Source organism: Schistocerca serialis, chromosome 7, assembly GCF_023864345.2.
Source record: "Schistocerca serialis cubense isolate TAMUIC-IGC-003099 chromosome 7, iqSchSeri2.2, whole genome shotgun sequence".
In the NCBI taxonomy this organism is placed as follows: domain Eukaryota; kingdom Metazoa; phylum Arthropoda; class Insecta; order Orthoptera; family Acrididae; genus Schistocerca; species Schistocerca serialis.
In genome coordinates, this window is record NC_064644.1 from 272,624,365 (window position 1) to 272,649,983 (window position 25,619).

At 39.0% G+C, this 25,619-nt stretch overlaps 1 protein-coding gene across 1 annotated transcript in view; it reads left to right on the forward strand.

Annotated features, from left to right (window-relative positions):
• LOC126412861 (zinc finger protein 354B-like) overlaps positions 1 to 25,619 on the forward strand; it is a 147,880-nt gene that overhangs the window by 116,950 nt on the left and 5,311 nt on the right. Inside the window, exon 8 of the mRNA XM_050082727.1 lies at positions 10,804 to 10,952. Within this exon, the coding sequence (XP_049938684.1) occupies positions 10,804 to 10,952 (149 nt within the window). The remainder of the gene's footprint in view (positions 1 to 10,803; positions 10,953 to 25,619) is intronic.

The window sequence follows — 25,619 nt, forward strand, 5'->3', positions numbered from 1 at the left end:
ACCATTTAGGGTACTATGGCCTCTTCATTTCCAGGATGCGTCCAGGCTGCAGACATACATGTATTGCTGTCGTTCATGGCTACACATTCCTGAACAGCATTTTTCATACTGTCATTTGCTACTTCTTCTAAAGTCTGTAGAATAATTGTATTGTACCTGTCTAATCCTGTAGGAGGAGGTGAGTCCATAAGAGCACGGAAAATTGTGCACTTCTGTACCCTTTGCCTATACACCTCATAGCATAAGCAAGCTTAATATTTGTTTTATACACTCTGTTTAGTTACGCCACAAGTATAACTACATTCACTTAAATCACAAAAATGACAAACAATTCTTAATTTTGATGCACAACCTCATCTAGCACGTGTCGTCTCAACTACCTTCACACCACTATTGCCACATTCCTTACACTGCAAAGCTTTATTTATTAGTTCAGATAGAGCAGAGAGTTCAACAATAACACAATCTGATTCAGTAGTTGGCATCTCTGCAGTATTCTTCTTCTTCTTCTTTTCTTTCAACATATGTCCCGCGTGCCAGTGGGATCCGCCACATAGGTCCGTTGTCTCCATTTCGCCCTATCACTGTCTGTGGGTGGATGTTCACACATTTAAGGTCTTTATTAATCGTATCAACCCAACGTTGCTTAGGTCGTCTATTGGGTCTTCTGCCGATGACTTCAAGTGTGTAACCCGCCTTGGCAATAGAGTCATCACCGGCCTGTAAAACATGCCCAAACCATTGAAGACGACTCTCATGCAACTTGTCTTAGATCGGTGCAACACCAAACTGTTTTCTAATGCTGTCATTGCAAATGTGATCTAACTTAGTGAGGTCTGCTGTCCACCTTAGCATCTTTTGTTTCCATTACACTTAGATGGTGTTTTGTCTCAACTGTAGTTGGCCAGCACTCACAACCGTACAAGGTGACTGGTCGGATGATAGAGTGATAGATTTTTGATTTTAAATTATCTTTCTTCCTGTAGTCGCAAGTGACTCCGGTTGTTGTTCGTCACTTCATCCAGGCTGCCTGAGTTCCAGCGTTGACCTCTTCTGTGAGTTGGCCATCAATAGTGATTGTGGAACCAAGGTAATAAAACTTACTCACGCAAGTCATGAGTCTGATCTTCACCATTAATCGTGATGGTTTCCATTTTGTGTCTGCGTGATGTCGTGTACTCTGTTTTCTTCAAATTAAGGCACAAACTGTATTGTGCTAACCGGTCACTCCATTTTTGAGTTTGGCTCTGCATATCAAGCTTGTTTTCTGCTTCAGCATCACATCATTAGCATAAAGTAGGGTCCATGAAAATGGCCGGTGCAGGTCAGCTGTCACGATGTCCATTACAAGAATAAACAGAAGTGGTGATAATGCAGAACCTTGATGGATGCCGACTGTGATGGGGAAGTCCTTGGATAGTCCTGTGGTTGTACGGACATGACTTCTTGGCTGTGCATAAAGTAACTGCACCCAGTTAATAAGCTGCTCTGGCACATCATGCTGTTGAAGTGCTAGCCAGATGAGACTATGTGGCACCCAATCAAAGGCCTTTTCGAGATCCAGGAATGCTAGATGCAGCGGCTTGGCTTTCTCATGATGTTTCTCAACTAAGAGTCTTGCAGCATGAATCGCATCAGTTGTTTCACAGTTCTTCACAAATCCAGCTTGGTTTTTGAAAATCTGTGTGATCTCATGAATCCTTTGGTCCAGAACATGCTCAAAGATTGTCATGGCCTGGCAGAGAAGTCGAATTGGATGGTAGTTGGTGCACTCAGTGGGATTTCCCTTCTTCTTAAAGATAGGCACGGTGGTGCTCTTTTGGCAGTCAGTTGGTGTTTGTCCCTCGTCAATGATCTTGGCATCTCTTTATTATCAGCATTAATACTGTGAAGCCATTGTCCAAATATTTCAGTTTTAGCTTCAAAGCACTTGGAGCAGTTGAAGCCAATTCAATTGTTGTATCATGTATTTCAGTATTAGCAGAGTTAATCCATTTGGTGAACCAATTTCCATAAAATTTACATTTTTTAACACTGAACTTCTTAATTCTTCCCATTGATTTCAAGTGGAATAAGAAACACACGCACACAAAAGGGACTCAAGTGCACATTAAGAAACTCATGCATACAATTACAGTAGATTCCCGTTAATCTGAACTAATTGGGGCCAGACCTTGTTTGGAGTACTGATTTGTTCAGATTAGCCGGAATTATGGTGACAAGTTTCTAGAATGTAGTATACCAAGCAGATAAGTAGGTACACCATGGTAACAAATGGGAACAAGTGTGGGACAAATGGCTCACTCTCACTCCCTGCCCTTTTTGTAGTGCATTGTTGAGACCTATGTAGTGTCTGAGGTCAGTGCACTGCCAGTTGGCTTGCAAAGCACTTGGTTATGTTGGTTATCAATCGCTGGCACGCATAACGGTTGTATTATATTCGTTCAGGTGTAGTGGTGTATGTATATTCGTCATGAGTAAATGGAAACATACAACATTAACTCTTAAAGAAAAACTGAATGCTTGGAAGCGGATTGACAATGGTGAGAATGTATCTAAACTGGCAACGGAACTGGGTGTTGGTAAAGCAACCATTTGTGATTGGAAGAGGAACCAAGTGAAGCTTGAACAGTCCTGTGCAACGTCTTTGGGAAATACACTCGAAATTCGGCAGACTTTGAAACAGTCCCAGTACGATAAAGTGGATGAAGCTCTTTTCCTATGGTTTACGCAGGAAAAAGAAAGGGGAACTCCTTTGAGTGGAGCACTGGTTCAGGAGAAGGCTGTTTATGTGAACAAGTTAATGAATGGTGATTAGTCTTTTAGTGTGGGTACAGGTTGGTTGGACAGTTTAAAAAAAAAAAACATCATGGAATCCATCAGCTAACAATTACTGGAGAGAAGTTTTCCGCTGACCGTGATGCAGTGAAGGAATACCTGGGTGAGTTTGAAAAAATGATTATAGAGAGAAAGTATTCTCCCCAACAAATTTATAATGCTGACAAGACTGGCCTTAATTTTAGGGCATTGCCAACAAAAAGACTGGCATCTAAAGCAGAAGACCATGCTCCTGGTTTTACAGTTGGCAAAGATCGTGTGACTTTATTAGGGTGCAGCGACACTGCTGGTAATCACAAGCCGCCTTTAATGCTGATCAGCAAATATGCTAGGCCCAGAGCTTTTAAAAACTGCAACATGAAGTCCCTGCCCATATATTATCGCAACCAGAAAAAGCATGGATGGATGGTAAGCTGTTCAAAGAATGGTTTCACGACCAGTTTGTTCCCTCTGTTCAACGGTTTTCTAAGGAAAATCATTTGTCTCCCCATGCACTCCTTTTGACTGATAACACGCCATCTCATCCAAGCACTGAGGAATTACGTGATGGAGAAAGTGTGGTGAAGTTTTTGCCGACAAATGTTACACCACTTCTATAGCCAATGGACCAGGGCATACTGCAAACATTAAAACTGATTTACAGAAAACAATTTTTAAGAATGCTGATCCAAGATTATAGCATTCCTTTAGTGGACAAAATAAAAAAGACAAATGTGAAGGATGTTGTTTATTGGGCCGCTGAGGCATGGCAGAATATTTCAGAAAATACTCTGAGAAAATCATGGAGAAAACTGTGGACATCTGTTGAATTTCAGGACAACGTAGTTGAAAATGAAGAGGAAAATCTACTGCAAATGATACAGACAATCCCTGGATGTGAAGAAATCGTGAAGGAGACATAGATGAACGGATGGCAGCGGATGGGGAAAGTGTGGAGAACCTTACTGACACAGATTTAGTTGCTGCTGTTACTCAAGACCAGGAAGAAGTGGACTGCTGTGACAGAAGTGACAATGAGCCTGAAAGCGACAAAGGAGAGCTGGTGCCACAGAGTGATGCAGCAGAAGCCCTTGACCTCACACTACATTATTTGGAGCAACAGCTTCACTGCTGATTTGATGTTTATGAGACAATGGCACAATTATGCATCATATAGCAGACTGTCTTCATTATGCCAAAAAACAATGACTGAGTTTTTGTCATCTAAAAAATAGGGATAAAATGTCCGCTGTATTTTAGTAAGTTTGACAGCTTTTCTCTCATTGTTATGCATTTTTTAAATGTAGTTTTTTCTTGCCAATTTTTCTAATACATGTTTACTGTACTGTGTAAATTAAAATAGTGTGTATGGACAGCAGCTTACCGCACAGTTTTCCATACTTAGACTAACATTTTTCATGTTCGGATTAACCGGACGTTCGGATTACCGTGGTTCAGATTAGCGGGACTCTGCTGTACTTCTCTGTAAACAAAATATTCACACCAAATAACAGCAAACAGTGACTAAACTCTCTGTATAACAAAAGATAAGAAACTGTTAAGCTTTCACAATTTAGTCAACTTAGGGGACCAAAAAGTCATAAAAGTGAAACGAATGAGAGCAAAACTTTATTTTTAACATAGCTGACTGTCTGCCATGGGGATGTCATGGTGCAGGCAGCCACTTTTAAATTCCTCTAATTTTGGCACTTTCTGCGGTCCATTTTCCTGGACGTAAACTTTTTCTCATTCAGAAAACTACAGAGAATTTTTTAAGACAAACATTAAAAAATTGATTTTTTGACAATTATTCATGTACAAGTCCCCTTAAGAGGACCCAGGTCCTGAGAGCCATAAGCATATACTTTGGTAGATTGTACAGAGAATCAACACAGGTTACCATACACACAAATAAATTTAATTGGAAACAGGAAGGTGGCATACTCTGTACAGATTGAAATACATTTAGCTCACATTCAAAGTGCTATTCCTGGAATACAAGTACTGACCAGCTATCGGCTGTGAACATTTATTAACACACTTTAACACATACCATATTTTCTGTTTTCCCAACTTTCCTTTACATTGTAAGTTTTCATTATTTCCTCCATTGGGCTTCTTTTGTGCCAGGGCATGAAACTAGCTGTGAAATTCAGTGATTGTCTGGATGAGCCATAATATGTTTCAATTTGGTTTACAGTCATTGGCTTACTCAGTTTAATTGAAAATACGTTGTTTGACCGTAGAGTGAAGAGAGAGAGGAAAAACTGGTCCAGTTGCTGCAGTATTTTGGCAAACTAACTCATTGCTATCCTCAGGCAGTGCTGAAATATTGCACTAACTTGACGATGCCACCCGGCTGAAAACTTGAGTGTAGTTCAGGAACACTGAGCTGCATTCGGGAGGGTGACTATTCAAATATTTGTCCACCCATCCAGGTTTAGTTTTCTGTGGTTGCTCTAAATGCTGGTATGGTTCCTTGCAAAAGGGCACAGCTGATTTCTTTCCATAAGTGTGATTTGCTGCATGTGAAAATTTCCTTTCAGTAAAATATATGCCACCAGCACAATTGTTTGGTTGCTACACTCGATTGAGTCACTGGAGAGTGCTGCTCTCTCTCAAATTATTTGTACCAGAGGGGCAATGGCCAGAATGCCAACCCTCCGTGGGTGGCTAATGGAAGACTCGCAACAGCTAGAGGGAGGTCAGTTGTGAATGAGCACTCTGTCAGGCGGCTGCCCTAGATCAGATCCCGTTTGCCTTATAGGACCTTAAAGGGCGAATATGTATATTTTCTTTTGTGTGTGTGTGTGTGTGTTAATTGTCAATAATAAATGCTTCTGTATAAATGTTGTCATTAATTACAATCCGAATGGGTCCAAACAGTACTTTCGATTCCTGGTCCTCCGGTAAAATGGATGATCCAAATTTCTGTCTGTTGATTCTAACACAATTATTGTGTACTGACAGAGCTATTCAGCCAAAAACTTTTGAGTGGAATAACAAAGTAGGATTAGCTGTTTACAGTAAAAACTAAGACCTATTGGATAATCTGGAGGGGGACAGATTCATAGAGGGTGTTACCCAAGATCTCCCTTATGTCATAACCCTTGTAGGTTGTCAGACATTCATAAACATTCATCCCTGTAATTATGACATTGTCTTCACAGCTTTGTCGTGTGTGGTGCAAAATACTGAACAACTGCTTTAGAAAATTTATGTGGTAATATTCAATCGAGCATTGTACCTAAAAGACCAAGATATTCCAACAAGTTGACGCCGAGACCTCAAAGTTTCAAATGTCATGAGAGTGGTTGTCTTTCATCTTTTACTGTCTTTAATGGCAGTAACAAGTTTTATAATGGGAGGGAGTGGTCTGAAGGAACTATTCTATGTCATTTATGTCTTTCGCTGGCAGGCAGAAGTTGCTTGACTCAGGGCTTCAAGGAGCTTTCAGAATAAAAGGAACCCCCCCTCCCCCCCAAAAAAAGACCTTTTGGAGCACACGATAACCCATCATAAACTTTGCTTCTTTTGTCATGTATAGTTTCCTTTGGATGCACACTTCTTTCATTCTTTGAGGAAGTTGTTTATTCTCTTCTTGTGTCCACTTTCTTCCAGTTCTTGTTTTTTTTTTCTGTCCTGAAAGCCTGTCTTTGCTATTGCTTCTTTAAAAAGCGATCTTCTTCTTGTTGTGTTCAAGTTGAATCCTACATTTTTGATATTTCTTCCTACTTGTCTCAGCCATGTGGTTTTGAATTTTTTAATTGTTTAGTATGTCAAAGATTTGTTTAGTTATTCCGTCATTATTCATTCTGTGTGTGCGCCCATAGAATTTTAATCCCATTTTTCTCATTACATCTGTTACATATCTGGATTTCAGATAATGCTCAGTATTAAATCTTTATTTGTATTCTAATTCACTGCTGCCTTTGGGTTCTATTATTTTTCTTAGGATTCTTCTTTCAATTTTTTTGTAATTTTTCAAACCCTCCCTTCATAGTCAGTTTAAGAATTCCTACTGCATTCAATGTTCCAGTCAGGGTAAAAAGTTTTTGGTATAGATGTTTTTTGTTTTTTAAAGGCCATCTCCATTTTATGTATTCGTGTCTCTGTTGCTGTTTTTCCCTTCATATTGTTTGATATCCATTCTCCTGGAGACTTAATACTTTAGATATTGTGTTGTTATTTATTTCAAGCTTTTGAAGCACACTACTGATGTTTGTCATGAACTGGCTCTTTTTCCAAATGACATTTGTAATCCTTCATTTGCTACTTGACATTGTAGTTCTGTAGTTTGTTCCTGTGCATTTTTAAGCGAATCTGTAATAAGCAGCACATTATCTGAAAATTCTAGACACTGTAGTGATCTTGTTTGCTTTTTTCCTAGCTGTACACCCTTAGTATGTATGGCCTTCCACCATTCACCACCCACTTTCTCTAATGCAGAATGAAAAAGAAGGTGTGACAAGCCATCTCCTTGTCTTACTCCTGATTTCATTTCAAAGTTTTTGGGCATTTCTCCAAAAACTTTTATTTTTGATGTTGCATTGGCTAAAGCTGCTTTAATTATTTCTGTTGTTTTTTTATCTAGTCCAAACTCTTTTAAACCACCGATTAACAGCATGCTGCCAAATGGTTCATCAAACAGCAAAAAAACTCATAACATAAAATTTCTATGAAATTTAGTCTTGCTAAATTTAGTTACTCAAAAAATGCACCATTTTAAGTTACAACCAAATTATGGTGAAAAATGGATTGTTTGTGATTTAAAGGTGGCCAAACTGAAATTTGAAACCATCACATTTAAATAAATAAAAAGGAACTAACTTGAGTATGTTTTCAGACTTCTCCAAAACTTCCCATGTAAAATCACCGTATGACGAGACTATTAGTTGTTGCCAACAAAGGTTACTGCATGGAGGTTGTGGACTTGATAGCTAATGACCACTTTGGGTTTTACTGTTGTCAGAATGTCTGAAATAGGATACATTAAGTCTTGTGAGAGTAAATAAGAAGCTGGAGTAGGCAGCAAAACTGACTTTCTAGCTGCCCAAGTGACATTAAATTGTAAGACTGCATCACGTGATAGTCCCATACAACAAAAATTTATTTCACTTCTCAAAGCTGTCATCGTCTTTTTGTTCTGTGGTGGTGGAGGAGGTGGAGGTGGAGGTGGAGGTGGAGCTCATATTGGTGGTGGTGATTAGAAGCATCCAGCACAGAAGGAGCTTGGAGAAGAAGTTTGGCCCAGCTATATTCCATTAATGAATTTTCACTCTGCGAAGTTTGTCTGCTTATTTTAAACTTTATGGCAGATTGAAACTGTGTGTTGGACTGGGATTACAACCTAGAACCTTCGCCTTTTGTGGGCAAATACACTACCAGCCATGCTATCCAAGCATGATTCATTACCCGCCCTCACAATTTTACTTCCGCCAATACCTCTCTCTTACTTTTTGTACTCCACAGAAGGACTCCTGTTTAACTTTTCAGGATTAGAACTGCTGGAAGAAAGGAAATTGCAGAGAAATTGTGGAACCACTGCTTTGGGGATTGTTTTTGGAATGTATCTCCACCCTGAAGCAGAGAATACACTGATTTGAAACTTCCTGACTAATTAAAACTGTGTGCTGCACCACGACTAGAACCTGGAACCTTTGTGTTTCATGGGCAAGTTCTGTGTTGACTGAATTAATCAGGCATGAGGCACTGGCAGAAGAAAAGCTGTGAGGATGGGTTGTGAATCAGCTCAGTCGCTAGAGCATTTACCTGTGAAAAGTGAAGGTTCTGGGATTGAGTCCCAGATATATGCCGTTACTAGGGATATTTTCCAGAATGGTTTGCTGTGTAGTTAACTTATCAAAATAAATGGGAATAATTTATTAGACAAGAAGCACTTGCTTGGTGTGTTACACCCTACTGGAATCCGAAGTAGTTTTTCACAGAATGCTCCGAGAGTTGACCACTATATTTCACTTATCTGGTGTTTTTATACTTTTATAGTTTAATGTTTTATTCCATTAATGTGGACTGGGTGCAACGATATAGAAATTTTTGAGATATGTAGGGTAATTGTGAGGTCCATGAAACATTTCAAAAAATTGGTACAGATAAATGGTCAAGAACAATGTAACAGATGATACAGTATGTGAAAGACAAACACCCAACGTTTTTTTTTTTTTTTTTTTTTTTTTTTTTTTTTTTTTTTTTTTTTTTTTTTTTTTTTGTCCACTTCCTGCCACAAGACACACATCTAATCAGTAGTCCAATTCTGCCTGTACCCATCCAGCACATTAAGAGTGTCAGTAAGGACAGCTGTTGTGATGCCTTGTCCCAAGTTTTTAAAGTTCTATGCTAGAGATGGAATATAAACACTATCTTTGACGTAACCTCAGAAGAAAAAATAGCAAGCCATCAGATCCGGTGTTTGTGGTGGACACTCAGTAGCACAAGGGCAGCAGCCACAACACAGCCTATTCTGCGACATGGCAATGTCTCATTAAAGGAATGAAATCTCAGCTATAAATTTCAATTTGTGACATGAGCCACAACTGCAGCATGTTGAGGTAGGTGGTGATAAGGGTTTTTCATACTGTTAGGTGAAGGGTGTTCATTTTGCACTCGCTCAATAGGTAGACTTTGTGGGACTTCACATTATCACATCCCTCACACAGTCCACTGTCTATTCTGACAGTCCTGTCATCCTTAACATTTTACATCAAACTAGCAACCACCTCCTTGAATTTCATACATCACTTCCCTATGCTGTTGTAAACTGGTGGTGTCTTGCAAAACTTGAGTAAGAAAGCTTTTTGCACCCTCACTACTGATTGATAAGAGGCAAATTGTAGCACACAAAATGCTTCCTCTCTTCTTGGTTCATCACCATCCTCAGCAACTACAGTTTGTGGCATTCCTGTTGGCAGTTTTACAAACTAACTTGCTGGTACCACATAAAACATTGAAAGTTTGTCTTTCACGCACTAGGTACATGAGATTAGATGAAAAAGAGCACAATTTGCATATTAGTGTTTTATTCAAATTCATAATTGCTTCCAATCATTGATAGAAATTCTCTGGTGAAAGCGTCTGTAAACTGTGAGGGCAAATTCCAAATGCTTCAGGTCAGTCACTTGTCAGTCTATCTTACAACCCATATCTGATTTCAAATTCTTCCCATTTCTTCACAGAAGAGGAAACAGTCAGAAATGGGCACTATCTTGAGTTCTCTAAAATGGGTACTTCCATATACAAGGTGTTTCTAGTCAAATTTTTCATTGTAGCGTTTGTTGATCTGAGAAGAGAAGATGGACCAGTGCATACAACTTGAAGGAGAAAACTGAGAAGGTGAATGCAAGATTTTTAGAAGCAATACTTGCTGTACTTTTCCAAAGCGTGGCCCTTGTACATGGTGACTCTGGTTTCTGTAGCTGGAATCAATTGTTAGTGATAATTAACGGGAAAGACCACAGGTACAACATATTATACCAGAAAATGAGAAACTGAGGATTGAATTAATGCCTAAGAGATAGGATCACTTTGTCACAATATTGTTTGTGGTTAGGGTAAAATGTAATTACATATAAATGTAATTCAATATAAGTGAAGGTGACAGTGATTTGTGGATGGGACAATGTTGAAGTTAAAAAACAAATTGTTTATGCTACTATGCTGTTGATTAATTTTGTTCTACAGTTGCCAGTAAATGGATAGCCTGGCCAGGCAATGATTAGTTTACTTCCTCATAATACTGATAAGAAAAGTGGCAAAATTTCCCAAATGCTGATTTGGTAGAGCAGGGCCACACTTTTATTATATGGCATCAACATTATTTTGCACTTGCAGTTGTATTATTCAAAAAAGTCTTAGTAATAATTACTTTCAAAATCAGTTTCATGGTATAGTGATTGATTTTCAATAATTATGATTAATATTTTCTTCGATTTAAATGTTGACGTTATGAATGGAGGAATTGTTTTTTAGGTGAGAAGCCACATCCATGTAATGTGTGTGGCAAGCCATTCCGTGTTAGATCAGACATGAAGCGACATCTCAACACGCACAATCGAGAACGACACAGAAGTAATGGGGCTCGTATAGCGGCCTCCTCAGCTACAGAGGATCAGTTGAAGGTGACAAAATTTTTAATATGAAAGATTGTTATAGACTTATATGCAATGACAAATATAAATTATAATTCAAATTGTGTTTTAATCATTGGGACAACTTTCAGCAAACATAATTATAGAAATTCTTCCATCACATGACTTCTTACATACACTTAATCAATTTCCTTCTCTTAAATTGCCTGTGAGTATATACTTGAGGGTGTGTGACAGCTTTATTTGAAGGAAGTAATGTAAAAGAATGAAATTTCGGTGATGTTCATGTAATAATACTAGTCCTGCAGAAGACAGGTGCTGGCAGGTTGAACATTACTAGCATCCGCTATTTACAGAAAAATGGAAAGACTGACATAAGGGTGTAATGTTGATGCATTAATTTGTTCTGAAAGCGGTGCTGATATTCAAGACAATAAAAGTGGGTTAAAAGCTGTGAGCTATCTGGGGAAGTTAACCTTGCATTACTGAGCAACTGTTTCACCAGGTATCCAGTCTAGCTTACCAAATTCCCAACCTGACTAGCATTAATTATAATCTTTTAACAGTTATCTTACGACAACCGGTGATATATATATAAAAAGAGAATTTAAATGAAAAGAAATAAATCAGTTTATGTTTGGACATTTATTTTAACATTGATCATTGTTCCGTTAAAATTTCAGCATATTAAACTTGAATCATAACTAAACTGGTGCCTTATTTAGGATTGTGAAAATGTGAGTTTACAATCTTAAGGAACACATCAAATATGGAGCCAAGATTGGGAGACTGCGTGCAACACTGCATTCATAAAATAACACACGAAGAACATTGAAACATATGCAAGAGGAAATTAACCACAACCAACCGATTCAATTTTCACCCAAAGAAGTTACGTTCGTAGCGCAATCCCGTCCGTCATGAAATTACCACACACTGGTATACTAAATTCATACTAACTCTCTGTGAAATCTTCCCGAAAAGAATAGCTGAGGGCTACTTTGATGATTACACCACATGCTTCACGTGGTCAACTTGGTTTACACAAAGAGTGTAGCTCCACAATAATTTTGATAATTAAAATAAATTACATCGAAACGTAATTTACAAAATAAAAACCTCGAACTGGTTACTATTGTCTTACTATTAACCTGATGGGTCAAACAATTGAATAAGCATGTGGTACGGATCCTCAACACGTGGTTCCACTTTGCTCACAAGTAGTGACTAAGCAACTACTGGAAGATATTCTGAACTTCACACTCGAATTACACTGCGTTGCAATTTAAGATAACATAAGATTGGGTAACAGAAGAAATATTGAATTTAATTGATGAAAGGAGAAAATATAAAAATGCAGTAAATGAAGTAGGCAAAAAGGAATACAAACATCTCAAAAATGATATCGACAGGAAGTGCAAAATGGCTAAGCAGGGATGGCTAGAGGACAAATGTAAGGATGTAGAGGCTTGTCTCACTAGGGGTAAGATAGATACTGCCTACAGGAAAATTAGAGAGACCTTTGGAGAGAAGAGAACCACTTGTATGAATATCAAGAGCTCAGATGGCAACCCAGTTCTAAGCAAAGAAGGGAAGGCAGAAAGGTGGAAGGAGTATATAGAGGGTTTATACAAGGGCGATGTACTTGAGGACAATATTATGGAAATGGAAGAGGATGTAGATGAAGATGAAATGGGAGATAAGATACTGCGTGAAGAGTTTGACAGAGCACTGAAAGACCTGAGTCGAAACAAGGCCCCGGGAGTAGACAACATTCCATTAGAACTACTGATGGCCTTGGGAGAGCCAGTCATGACAAAACTCTACCATCTGGTGAGCAAGATGTATGAGACAGGCGAAATACCCACAGACTTCAAGAAGAATATAATAATTCCAATCCCAAAGAAAGCAGGTGTTGACAGATGTGAAAATTACCGAACTATCAGTTTAATAAGTCACAGCTGCAAAATACTAACGCGAATTCTTTACAGACGAATGGAAAAACTGGTAGAAGCGGACCTCGGGGAAGATCAGTTTGGATTCCGTAGAAATGTTGGAACACGTGAGGCAATACTAACCTTACGACTTATCTTAGAAGAAAGATTAAGAAAAGGCAAACCTACGTTTCTAGCATTTGTAGACTTAGAGAAAGCTTTTGACAACATTAACTGGAATACTCTCTTTCAAATTCTGAAGGTGGCAGGGGTAAAATACAGGGAGCGAAAGGCTATTTACAATTTGTACAGAAAGCAGATGGCAGTTATAAGAGTCGAGGGGCATGAAAGGGAAGCAGTGGTTGGGAAAGGAGTGAGACAGGGTTGTAGCCTCTCCCCGATGTTATTCAATCTGTATATTGAGCAAGCAGTAAAGGAAACAAAAGAAAAACTCGGAGTAGGTATTAAAATTCATGGAGAAGAAGTAAAAACTTTGAGGTTCGCCAATGACATTGTAATTCTGTCAGAGACAGCAAAGGACTTGGAAGAGCAGTTGAACGGAATGGACAGTGTCTTGAAAGGAGGATATAAGATGAATATCAACAAAAGCAAAACGAGGATAATGGAATGTAGTCAAATTAAATCGGGTGATGCTGAGGGGATTAGATTAGGAAATGAGGCACTTAAAGTAGCAAAGGAGTTTTGCTATTTAGGGAGTTAAATAACTGATGATGGTCGAAGTAGGGAGGATATAAAATGTAGACTGGCAATGGCAAGGAAAGCGTTTCTGAAGAAGAGAAATTTGTTAACATCGAGTATAGATTTAAGTGTCAGGAAGCCGTTTCTGAAAGTATTTGTATGGAACGTAGCCATGTATGGAAGTGAAACATGGACGATAACCAGTTTGGACAAGAAGAGAATAGAAGCTTTCGAAATGTGGTGCTACAGAAGAATGCTGAAGATAAGGTGGGTAGATCACGTAACTAATGAGGAGGTATTGAATAGGATTGGGGAGAAGAGAAGTTTGTGGCACAACTTGACTAGAAGAAGGGATCGGTTGGTAGGACATGTTTTGAGGCATCAAGGGATCACAAATTTAGCAGTGGAGGGCAGCGTGGAGGGTAAAAATCGTAGAGGGAGACCAAGAGATCAATACACTAAGCAGATTCAGAAGGATGTAGGTTGCAGTAGGTACTGGGAGATGAAGAAGCTTGCACAGGATAGAGTAGCATGGAGAGCTGCATCAAACCAGTCTCAGGACTGAAGACCACAACAACAACAAGATATTTTAGATCTAAACCTGAAATAAAGGTGATTAAATTTTCAGTTAGGCTGAACGTAAGAAATCCATTGTCCTATGGACTTAGCAGAGACGCGCTTAGCCGGAGATCTTACCATTTCAGACGCTCGCCACGGACAGACTGCCGTGGGCCCCTACCAAGGGTGCTTCCAGATACAAAATGGAAGTGACCAGAGAGGCAGCTTCCTATACCAACATAAGGGATGGACAGGACCATACTAAGAATAGAAACCTCTTTGCTTTTAGAAAGCGTAGCTACCTGTTCCGACATTGGTCCTACTGTTCTCTAGCAGACAGGCTTGTCTGCTACCATCAAACATGCAACTAGAAATACATTTGCTCATTCATCCTTTCACACAGAAGGGAAGGGGGATGACAGTATCATATCATATATACAGTATATAAAAGAAAGCGGATGTAGGTTTCGTATGAGACTGTGTGATGTGAATTACATATAAACTATGTTTTAAAGTGTAATAATGTGACAGATCGTTCTTGTTTATGTGTAAAAGTAACATGTTCCATTGCTCAGTCTCTCCCAGATAGAGTCAGAAACACCACAGTAAATTTAGAAGTGGAATGTATGCCGTAAATGACAACAGTTTTAAGAAATTAACATGAAAGGAATGCAACAGAGACCTTTCAAGGGAACCTTGGAGAAGTTCAGTTTGAATTCTGGAAAAATTTAGGATCTCATGAGGCTATACTGACACTACCGTTTGTCTTAAGAGTTAGACTGAAGAAAAGCAAACCTATGTTTATAACAATTGTTGATTTAGAAGATGACTTTGATGACGTTTAGTGGAATACACTATTCAAAATTCTGACGAGAGCAGGGCTAAATACAAGGCCTCCTTAGTTACAACTTGTACAGAAAACAAACTGCAGTTATAAGAGTTGGACATGAAAAGGTGACAGTAGTTGAGAATGGGGTAAGACAAGGTTGTAGCCTATCCCCAATGTTTATCAATCTGTACATTGAGCAAGCAATAAAAAGCATTGAAGAAAAATTTAGAAACAGGATACGGTAGGCAGGTTCAAGAGGGCTAGAATGGAGAGCTGCATCTAAATCAGTCTTTCAACTGAAGACCATAACAAGAACAACACATAATTACTTGTTGGAGTTGCAGACATTTTCATTGTATTATCCCAGTCAACATTTTCTGCGTGTTGTTATGTATACTTCAGAAACTATAAAGAATGAAAGCACAAGATAAAAAAAATGAATGACTGTGTTATGGATTTATGGAAGATATTGTATAGGAGAGATTAAAAAGTGTTTACTGAACTAGTTAGTCTTCAAATCCACGTAATCACACACTTCTGCAAGCATTGGCCCTTCGCAGTGGTTAGACACTGGACTCGCATTCGGGAGGACGACGGTTCAATCCCGCGTCCGGCCATCCTGATTTAGGTTTTCCGTGATTTCCCTAAATCACTCCAGGCAAATGCCGGGATGGTTCCTCTGAAAGGGCACGGCCGACTTCCTTCCCAATCCTTCCCTAATCCGATGAGACCAATGACCATGCTGTCTGGTCTCCTTCCCCAAACCAACCAACCAACCAACCATTGGCCCGTGTTTAATATATTTTGAAGTCATTGGTACATTGTCATCAATGTGTAGAAACACATACCACGACTTGTCATTCCAAGTGGTCATTTTAATCCCGCAAATATACTATGATATGCTGTTTTCATGGGCTTTTGTGCAGGTGAATTACATCTCTAACTTTTTTGGCAGCCAATGGTTGTGAATGGTATGGGTACACACATGTTGTCCATAACAGAAATTTTAAATTGGCTGCTGTCAGCTATCGTAGTACTGATGAGCTGCATTCCACATTTGCATAGCTGTCCTGAAATGATGTACTTGTGGCAGGGTGTTGGCCCAGTTATCCATGAAATACCCAATGCCTTCATGACTGCAGGGAGAATGTCTTTTTTCCGCAAGTAAAATGTTCTCTTATGTGAATTGTTTAGCGGGGTCATTTCTGTGTATTACTTTTATATTGCGGCTTATTATCTGTCAAATACGTTGGAACTTTCCTTATAATGTGATGACACATCCAGATATTTTTGCCCAGTGATTGCATTACTTAATTTGATAGGAAACAAGGTCGAATAACTTTGTAGCAGTCGGTAAAATTAAACAAAACTTTAAGAATTTAATATGGTATGAGGTAGTAATTTTATATAGTTTATGCAAATGTCATCTTATTAAAATTTTATGAAATATTTATTACATGATTCATTAGGTCTAGTACAAATAGATGTTTGGAGTTACATAGTTGAATGACGCATCAGGGTTTATCATTGCTAGATGGCAGCACTAGTCCAGTGGCAGTTGATGATATTCAATGCACAACATTCAGTCTCTATGAAAGCAGACTGTAGTTGCAGTATCGAGCCACCTCACTGTGAGGCTCCTGTCTTTCTCTGCCTGAGATTAATTAATAGCTTGTGGCTCATCAAATACTTTGACTGACTGACTGCCTGTGTGGCTCATTGATATAAATGGATGTCAGGTGGTTGCCACATAAATGTCAGCTCATGATTCCGCAGCATGAGTAACATGTCACTTTAATGCAAATATTACCTACATTCTATTTTTTTTATTTATTTACTCGTCAAGTTCCATAGGACCAAATTGAGAAGCAAATCTCCAAGGTCATGGAACATGTCAGTAGTTGAGAATGGGGTAAGACAAGGTTGTAGCCTATCCACAATGTTTATCAATTTGTACATTGAGTGAGCAATAAAAAGAATTGAAGAAAAATTTAGAAACGGGATATGGTAGGCAGGTTAAAGACGGCTAGCATGGAGAGCTGCATCTAATCAGTCTTTCCTCTGGATCAAAGGCATCAATTCAGTCCTTGCAGGGCTGAAAAGTAATAAAGTGACTTTGTCGATTCCAGAACTGCAAGATGTGAGGGGATAGCAACACACAATCCGTTTGGTCTGATTGAGGAAAAGAATTTGTGAACACAGGGACCCAGTTAAAATCTGTGTATTTCTTAATTAATTTTATGTGAACAAGCTGTGATGAAAAATACAGATGGAATTTTATTGAGTCAGGGAGAAATCAGAGTAACAATTGAACCAGGGTTTTGATACATGCGGACAGTTTACCTGTATGCTGTAATGTAGATTGCAGCAGCGACAGTGACTTCAGTGGTGCCGGACTCTGGAGATAGGTGTTGTCCGGACATTGTCAAAATGCGATTTCGTTCCCCCATACTTGATACCCTCTGAGCTAGTGCTCTGTCTCTAATAACCTCAGTGTCGACAGTACATTGAACCCAATCTTCCTTTATTCTTTTTTTTTTTTTTTTTTTAAATGTGCATGCCCCCCCCCCCCCCCCCCCCCCCTCCTGTATGCCCCCTCCTCTCCTGTCTTAACACATTAATCTCAGAAGAACTCACCCGTCTTAATTTACCTGGTAAGGTTGATTTTTACGTGAAGCTTGTGACTATCATCATTTTTATCTTCTTGACTGAATCTAAACTTTGTGCAAAACTGCCTCAAAATACGATCAGGGGTCATGCATCACCAAATGTAAACAATACTATTCCTCTGTTATGTTTCTCATTTGTATCTTTGACTGTTTTAATTCTTCATCTGTAAATATGTAGTCTTCCCTCATTAGCATATGTCTGGCTGTGTAGTAATGAGCCAAAATGTCTGTATCACTACTGTACAATCCAAAGCAGTGCTGTGCAGAGCTGTTTTTGTGAACAAAAGGTGTAGGATAAAAAAATTATAAAAAAATACATTTCATCTGTGCTGCCTGTCATGTTAATTTGTTTAAACATAGATGAAGTAATTCTCTGAAGTGGGTACAGACATTGGAGGTGGACACGGGATTGATTGAACAGGGGGATACCCATAAAGGCAATTACTTGAATTATCAATCCAACAAAATAAGGGAGTAACTCCAATTTTTTCCTGTTGGCTCTTGGAACGTGGATATATGCCTTCCTACTCAATAATCTCAGATGTCGGAAACCATGGTGGAGACTGCTTCCCCCAAAATTTTGTAAATAATTTCACATCAAACCACAAACATCTTGCCCGTTAATTATTGTTCTGTTTTGTGTTTGTTCTACGCCATTTTGTTCTGGTGTACGGGAAACTGTGGTTTTATGTTTAAGTCCTTTGTACATTAAGAAATTAATTAGTGTCATTTACATATTCCTTTTCATTATCAGTTCATGCGATACAAATTCTTTCAGCTGTCTGATTCCCCACAAATCTTTTAAAATCATGAATAATCTCAGGTATATGGTATTTATTGCTGACAATGTACAAAAGAATCTTTCTAAAAATCATGGATCAGAGCTGGGAAATATTTAGTTCCCCTGATTGATATGGTTGGCACAGGCGTGCCCAAATCTGTATTTATTAATCCCAAAATCCTTTTAGCTTTGTAATTGGAATATGGGAAATGCAGTTTGTCTATCTTCTGGACATGTAATACATGAAGTATCAGTTGCTCCTTTGTCTGATGCCACTGGCCAAACCATTTTGTTATTCTGCCATGTCATCTGATTATAGGTGGTCCAGTCTTCTGTGCTATAGATTTGGGTCGTTAGCTGAGGAAGCAGACTTTGGTTTGTCACTATGACTTTTGCTTTATCGAGTTGTACATTATGTTCATTAACGTAGTTGTAACTATCATTTCTTCTCTGCATCATGAATATGACAGTCTTTATGAAAAAAATGACTGAGGGTTAGTGTTTCACTGTTTTGCTTATGGAAAGTAAATTTATACTCAGTTGAGGTACGTAGAGCACATCTTTTACACTAATATTTGTCTTCCGTCTGTCTGCTAATGCTTCAATGTGTGTGCAACATATGCCTTCAGAGGATAAGTTCTCACTGTTAACCGAGACCACCTGCTATCTGAGCACTGGTTTTGTGAAATTAAACTCATGTATGTGCTCTGACATACCCAAAAAGACTCGGAATAACAATGCTGTGGGCGGAGCTTGTGTAGTACCTCTGCCACTAGGCATGTGCAGCGCAACTCGTTGCCAGTTCAGTGCTGTCTGTGTGACCTGGCTTGTTCTGTTCATCTGCAGTGATTCTTTTCTCAAGCACTATTTTGTTCTTGTTTAGTTTTTTTATGATGGCAGGTATAAGTGAACAACATACAGCATGAAATTTAGTTTTCTACTCAGTAAAAATGCTGCTGAAACTGTTTTAATGTTGAAAACGGCTTACCAAGATGACACCATGGGAAAAACTCAAGTGTATGAGTGGTTTGCTTGATTTAAAAATAGCAACATGTAGAATGATAATGAACCTCATTCTGGACATTCGTCAACTGCCCAGATCGACGAAAATATTGAAAAAATTGAGAGCTTGTGCTCACAGACCGGCGACAGACAATTGATCAACTGTCAGTGATTGCACAACAGTGAGACTGGTTTTGCACAACGACAACGCATCTGCACACACAACCGTCTCTGTTACACAGTTTTTGGCTAAAAGTGGCATGATTTCGCTGCCCCGCACACCTTACTTGTCTGACCTGGCTCCGTGCGACTTTTTCTTATTTCCAAGCATGAAAACGGCATGAAAGGACACCGATTTGACAACATTGAAAAGGTCAAGAAAAAAAAGAGGGAGGAGCTGTCAGCCATTTCTAAAAATGGCTACAAAAAGTGTGTTGAACAGTGGAAGCGCTAGTGGGACAAGTTGTAATGAAGGGTGTTTTGAAGGGGATCAGGTTGTTTTGTGTGAAGGGGATCAGGTTGTTTTGTTTTGAAGGAGAATGGGTTGTTTTGTTTTGAAGGGGCTCAGGTTGTTTTATTTTGAAGAGGATCAGGTTGTTCTGTAAACAATTTGAAAATAAGTAGCTTTTAAAAAATAATTCTTGTTCTTTTTGTGCACCCCCTTGTATGTGGTCATGCCCTTGAGTATACATATCAGTCTTTGTTTGTGACTTTACCTGATGCTAGCATAATTAAGAATGCCCTGTAACTCTTGCTTTAGCAGCAAATGTTGTGACTTTACCTCATGCTGGCATAATTAAGAATGCCCTGTAACTCTTGCTTTAGCATCAAGTGTTCTGGTTGTCTTTTCTTTGCTGCTGTTCATACTTGTTGCAGTTGTAACATCCAGGACCATGAATGTAATGTTGGTTATTGCAGTTGGCTTGTGTATTTGCTCTATAGCTTTGTCATTAAAACTTTAGTTGTTGCATGCATGATTTTGTAATTCAGTAATTATCAGCATATTGGAGTCATCTGAATCTGTTGACCTTGGTTTGTAATCATTACAATATTATGAAAATGATAGATTGCTACTCACCAAATAGTGGAGATGCTAAGCTGCAGACTGTCGAACAAGTTAGCTTTCGGCCAAAAAGACCTTCACCAGAATTAGTCAACAAACAAACACACACACACACACACACACACACACACACACACACTCACTCACTCACTCACTCACTCACTCATGCAAACGCTACTCAAACATGCGACCACTGTGTCTGGCTGCTGGGCCAGACTGTGAGTAGCAGCACATAATGGGAGGAGCAATCTGGATGGTGGGGGTAAGGAGGAGGCTGGGGTGGGGAGGGGGAGGGATAGCAGGATATGGATGGGGGACAATAAAGTGCTACTTGTGGGAGCATACAGGGATGAGCTGGAAAAAGGATAAGGCAGTAGGTGCAGTCGGAAGGTTAGATGGAGGGTGGAGGTGGTGGGGGAGGAGGGGGGCAGGCAGCAGAAAGGGAGAGAAGTAAAAAGACTGAGGGTGTGTTGGTGGAATAGAGGGTTGTGTAGTGCTGGAATAGAACATGGAAGGAGCTGGATAGGTAAAGAACAATGACTAACAAAGATTGAGGCCAATGGGATTACTGGAACATAGGATATATTCCAGGGAGAGTTCCCATCTAGGGGACTGATGACCTCAGATGTTAAGTCCCACAATGTTTAGAGCCAAGTTTCCACCTGCGCAATCTAGAAAAGCTGGTGTTGTTGAGAAGGATCCAGATGACAGAGACTGTGAATCAAATCGTTGAAATGAAGAATGTTGTGTTGGGCGACATGCTCAGCAGTGGGGTAATCCAGTTGTTTGTTGGCCACAGTTTGTTGGTGGCCATTCATGTGGACGGGCAGCTTGTTGGTTTTCGAGGCCACATAGAATGTAGCACAGTGGTTGCAGCTTAGCTTGTAGATCACATGACTGGTTTCACAGATAGCCCTGCCTTTGATGGGATAGGTGATGCTTGTGACCTCCCAAGCTTCTACTGTCTGGCCACAGAGGAGCATTCTCTTCATGATTAAGTACCACCCAGGACTGAAGCAACTGAATCACATTCTCCACCAGAATTTTGGCTGCTGCTCATCATGCCCTGAAATGAGGAATGTCCTACCCACTATTCTTCCCACCTCTCCCACAGTGGTATTCTGCCACCCACTGAACCTACACAATATCCTTGTCCATCCCTACACAACCACTGTCCCCAACCCTGTGGATGGCTCACATCCCTGTAATAGACATAGATGCAAGACATCTCCCCTAGATCCTGCAGGGCTACTTGTGAAACCAGACATGTGATCTACTAGCTAAGCTGCAAGCAGTGTGCATTCTATGTGGGCATAAGAACCAACAAGCTGTCTGTCTGCACGAACGGCCACCAGCAAACTGTGTCTAACAAACAGCTGGATGACCAAGTTGCTGAGCATGTTGCTCAACGTGGTGTTCTTTGTTTCAGTGGCTACTTCACAGCCTGTGCCATCTGGATCTTTCCTACCAACACCAGCTTCTCTGAGCTGCACAGGTGGTACTCTCCCTTGAATATATCCTATATTCTCATAACCCTCCTGCCCTCAACCTTGTTAGTAATTGTTCTTCGCCCACCTATCATCTTCCCTGTTTCTGATCCAGCACTACACAGCCCTCTATTCCACCAACGCCTCCATAGTCTTTTTACTTCTTCTTCTTTTCCACTGACCCCACCATCGGGATTGTTTCTTCCATCATGCATAGCTGCTCACCGTCTGGCCTTGGCAACCAGAGACTGTGTGGCAACGTAAACTTGCTTGTTTGGTAGTCTTTTTTGTTGTGCCTATCCGTGACTCAACAATTCTGCTATGTGATGAGTAGCAGTCTATCATTTTCATAATATTGTCATTGATCCATCCTGGATGTTTCACTGTTTGTTTGTTATCAGTAGTCATTCTTTCTAATAAAATATGTCCTATCCAATCATCATTCACTTCGAAGATAAAGTCATTTGTTTGTTTGACACTGAAATAATTTTCAACACTTATTCTTCCACAGACGAACAGTTCCGCAATATAATTGTTAAGAGCATTCTCAACAACCCTTTTTCTTTTATTCCAGTCCTGAGTCCTCGTAGATTTCTTTTAATTTCTCCCATGCTCTATTTGCAGTTGATTCTGCAGATGCATGTAAATGGAAGGTACAATTAACATGGTTATTTTAGCCCTTGCTGTATAGACTTAAATCTCGTCTGTGGTTTTGCTCGTTATGCACGCCTACAGTTGTTCATATTCCAAGTGAGTTTTTATAGCGAACTGCTTTGTAGTGTAATTTTCTCTTCCATTTAGTTTCTTCATTAGTGACAACAAATTAGCACTGAGGAAGTCATAATGTTGGAATTTCATATTCGTGTCTTGCAGGAACACACGTAATTAATTTTCTTTGCTTTAAATAAACCACTGTTTGTGAGAAACTGGGTATATTGGGCCTGAAACCTGTTGTTTTTAGTTCCTTCAGTAAGAAGTAGTTACAGTTCGAAACTAGTGGAAAGGGTTTATTTTCACACATGTAACATAAACTATTACACAATTTAAAAGCATAAATGACAAAAAGAGAAAATATAAAAATTCAGTGAATGAATCAGATCACGGGGAATACATATGTCTAAAAAATGAGATTGGCAGAAAGTGCAAAATGGCTAAATAAGTATGGCTACAAGACAAATACAAGGCTGTAAAAGAATGCATGACAAGGGGAAAGATGGAGTATGTTAATTGGAAAATTGAAGAGACATTTGGAGAAAAGAGAAGCAGCTTTATGAATAATGAGAGTTTGTTTATTTACACGTCAAGTTCCATAGGACCAAATTGAAGATCAAATCTCCAGGGTCATGGAACATGTCAGTACATGAAATATCAACATAAAAGTTCAGATGGCAGATGAGAGCTAAGGAATATTTAGAAGGGTTATACAAGAGGAATCAACTTTTAAGGCAATATTATATAAATGGAAGCGGAAGTAAATTAAAATGATGTTGGGGGGAGAGGATACTGCCAGAATAATTAGACAGAGTACTGAGAGGCCTAAGTTGAAACGAGTCCCCTCTCAAGTAGACAACATCCTACCAGAATTATTGAGGTCCTTGGAAGAGCCAGCCAAAAAACTATTTAATGTAGTATCCAAGATGTATGATAAAAGTGAAATACTCTTACACTTAAACAAGAATGTCATAATTCCAATTCCAAAATAAGGTAGGTGTGAACAGACATGAATGTTACCAAACTACTATTTTAATAAGTATTGGATGTAAAATACTGACATGAATAATTTTCATAAGAATGGCACAAGGTGAACCTGAGAGAAGACCAGTTTGGATTCTGGAGGAACATAGGAACATGTGAGGCAATATTGGCCTAAGACTTTTTGTAGAATAGATAAATGAAGCCATACATACATTTATGACATTTTTTTACATTTAGAGAACACTTTAGACAGTGTTGAATGGACTACTGTCTTTGAAATTTTGGAGATAGCAGGGATAAAGGTAAAGGTAAAGATTACTTACAGCTCGTGCATAAACCAAGCTGCAGGTACAAATGTTCAAGGACTTGAAAGTGCAGTGGGAGTTGAGAAGGGAGTAAGACAAGTTTGTAGCCTGTCTCCAGTGTTAGTCTATCTGTACATTTGCATTTAGGAAACCAAGGAGAAAAGTGAAATAAAGTGCAGGGAGAAAAGGTTAAAACCTTTGAGATTTGCTGATGACATTGTAGTTCTGTCAGAGATGACAAAGGACTTAGAAGAGCATTTGAATGGAATGGGCAGTGACTTGAAAAGACATTGTAAGATAACGAGCAATAAAATTAAAACAACAATAATGGAATTGTTTTTTAACATAGAATATAAATTCAAATGTTAGGATTTTTTTCCTCAGGATATTTGTCTGGATTGCAGCCTTGTACGAAAATGAAATGTGAATCGTAAACAGTTCAGACAGGAAGAGAGTAGAAGCCTTTGAAATAAGGTGCTACAGGAGAATGCTGAAGGTTAGATGGACAGATAATATAATTAATGAGGACACACTGAATCAAACTGAGGAGAAAACAAATTTGTGACACAGCTTGAATAGGAGGAGGTGGCTGCTGATAGGATAGATACGGAAGCATCAAGGAATAGTCAGTTTGGTTTTAGAAGGAAGTGTGGGGGAGGTTACAATTGCAAACAGAGACCATGGCTTGACTACGGGAAGCAGTTTCGAAATAATATAGGTTGCAGTTGTTACGCGGTAATGAAGAGGCTTACACAGGATAGATTAGCATGGAGAGTTGCATCAAGGCTACAGTGACAATCACAACAACAACAACAACAACAACAACAATGAGGTGTAGAGTGTTGACATTATAATTATAGTGGCAGTCAGCTGGAGTGTAAACACATGAGAAAGGATACTGACAGACTACATTTGTGTTTTGTGCTCCTGCAAAACCAGTAACCATCCACCAAAACACCACCACCTAAGACTGCCACATAATTTGGCCACATAATACCAGTATGAGAAAAAAAAAATATTGATTTTATGCTAGAATGAGAAATTTTCATATAGCGCTAATAAATCAAATTATAATTTATTCATGTAGCAATTAAATGTTTTGCATGGGCACTTTTGCAAGATATGAATTTAGAAGGTGAAAATATTCATTTTAACTAAATGTTTATTAGCTTCCATTTACCCTGTCAACATAGCTGATTTACATTCTTTGACTCATGAGCACTTGACCAACACTGTATTCAACTAATAAAACATTAAGTAACCTATATTAGCTGTTCCTAGATCTACGTTTACATCTTCTTCTTAAGATTATATTTTGAATGTTTATCTCTATATACCTAACATAAATAAAAACAAAAATAGTAAAAAGATGATCTGCTGTTGATTAAAGATTATGTATGGTTGTATGTTTCACTCTTTGTAGCTTGTTACTCATTGCCCAGCTATAAGTGAATCTTGCTCAGTCTGCACAGATGGCAGTGAGACAGTGAATAAGTCCCACTAACTCAAATGGGCTGTACTTAGGTTGCTGATTTTCCATTTTTCTGTGGACTGAAATGGCCACTACTTCATGTTTCTTTCTCAAATGCAAATTCAAAACATCAATTAACGCTAAATAAAAATTTTGACAATTAGTAAGTACACATAGACTTAAAACCAATAGCTCAATAAATCC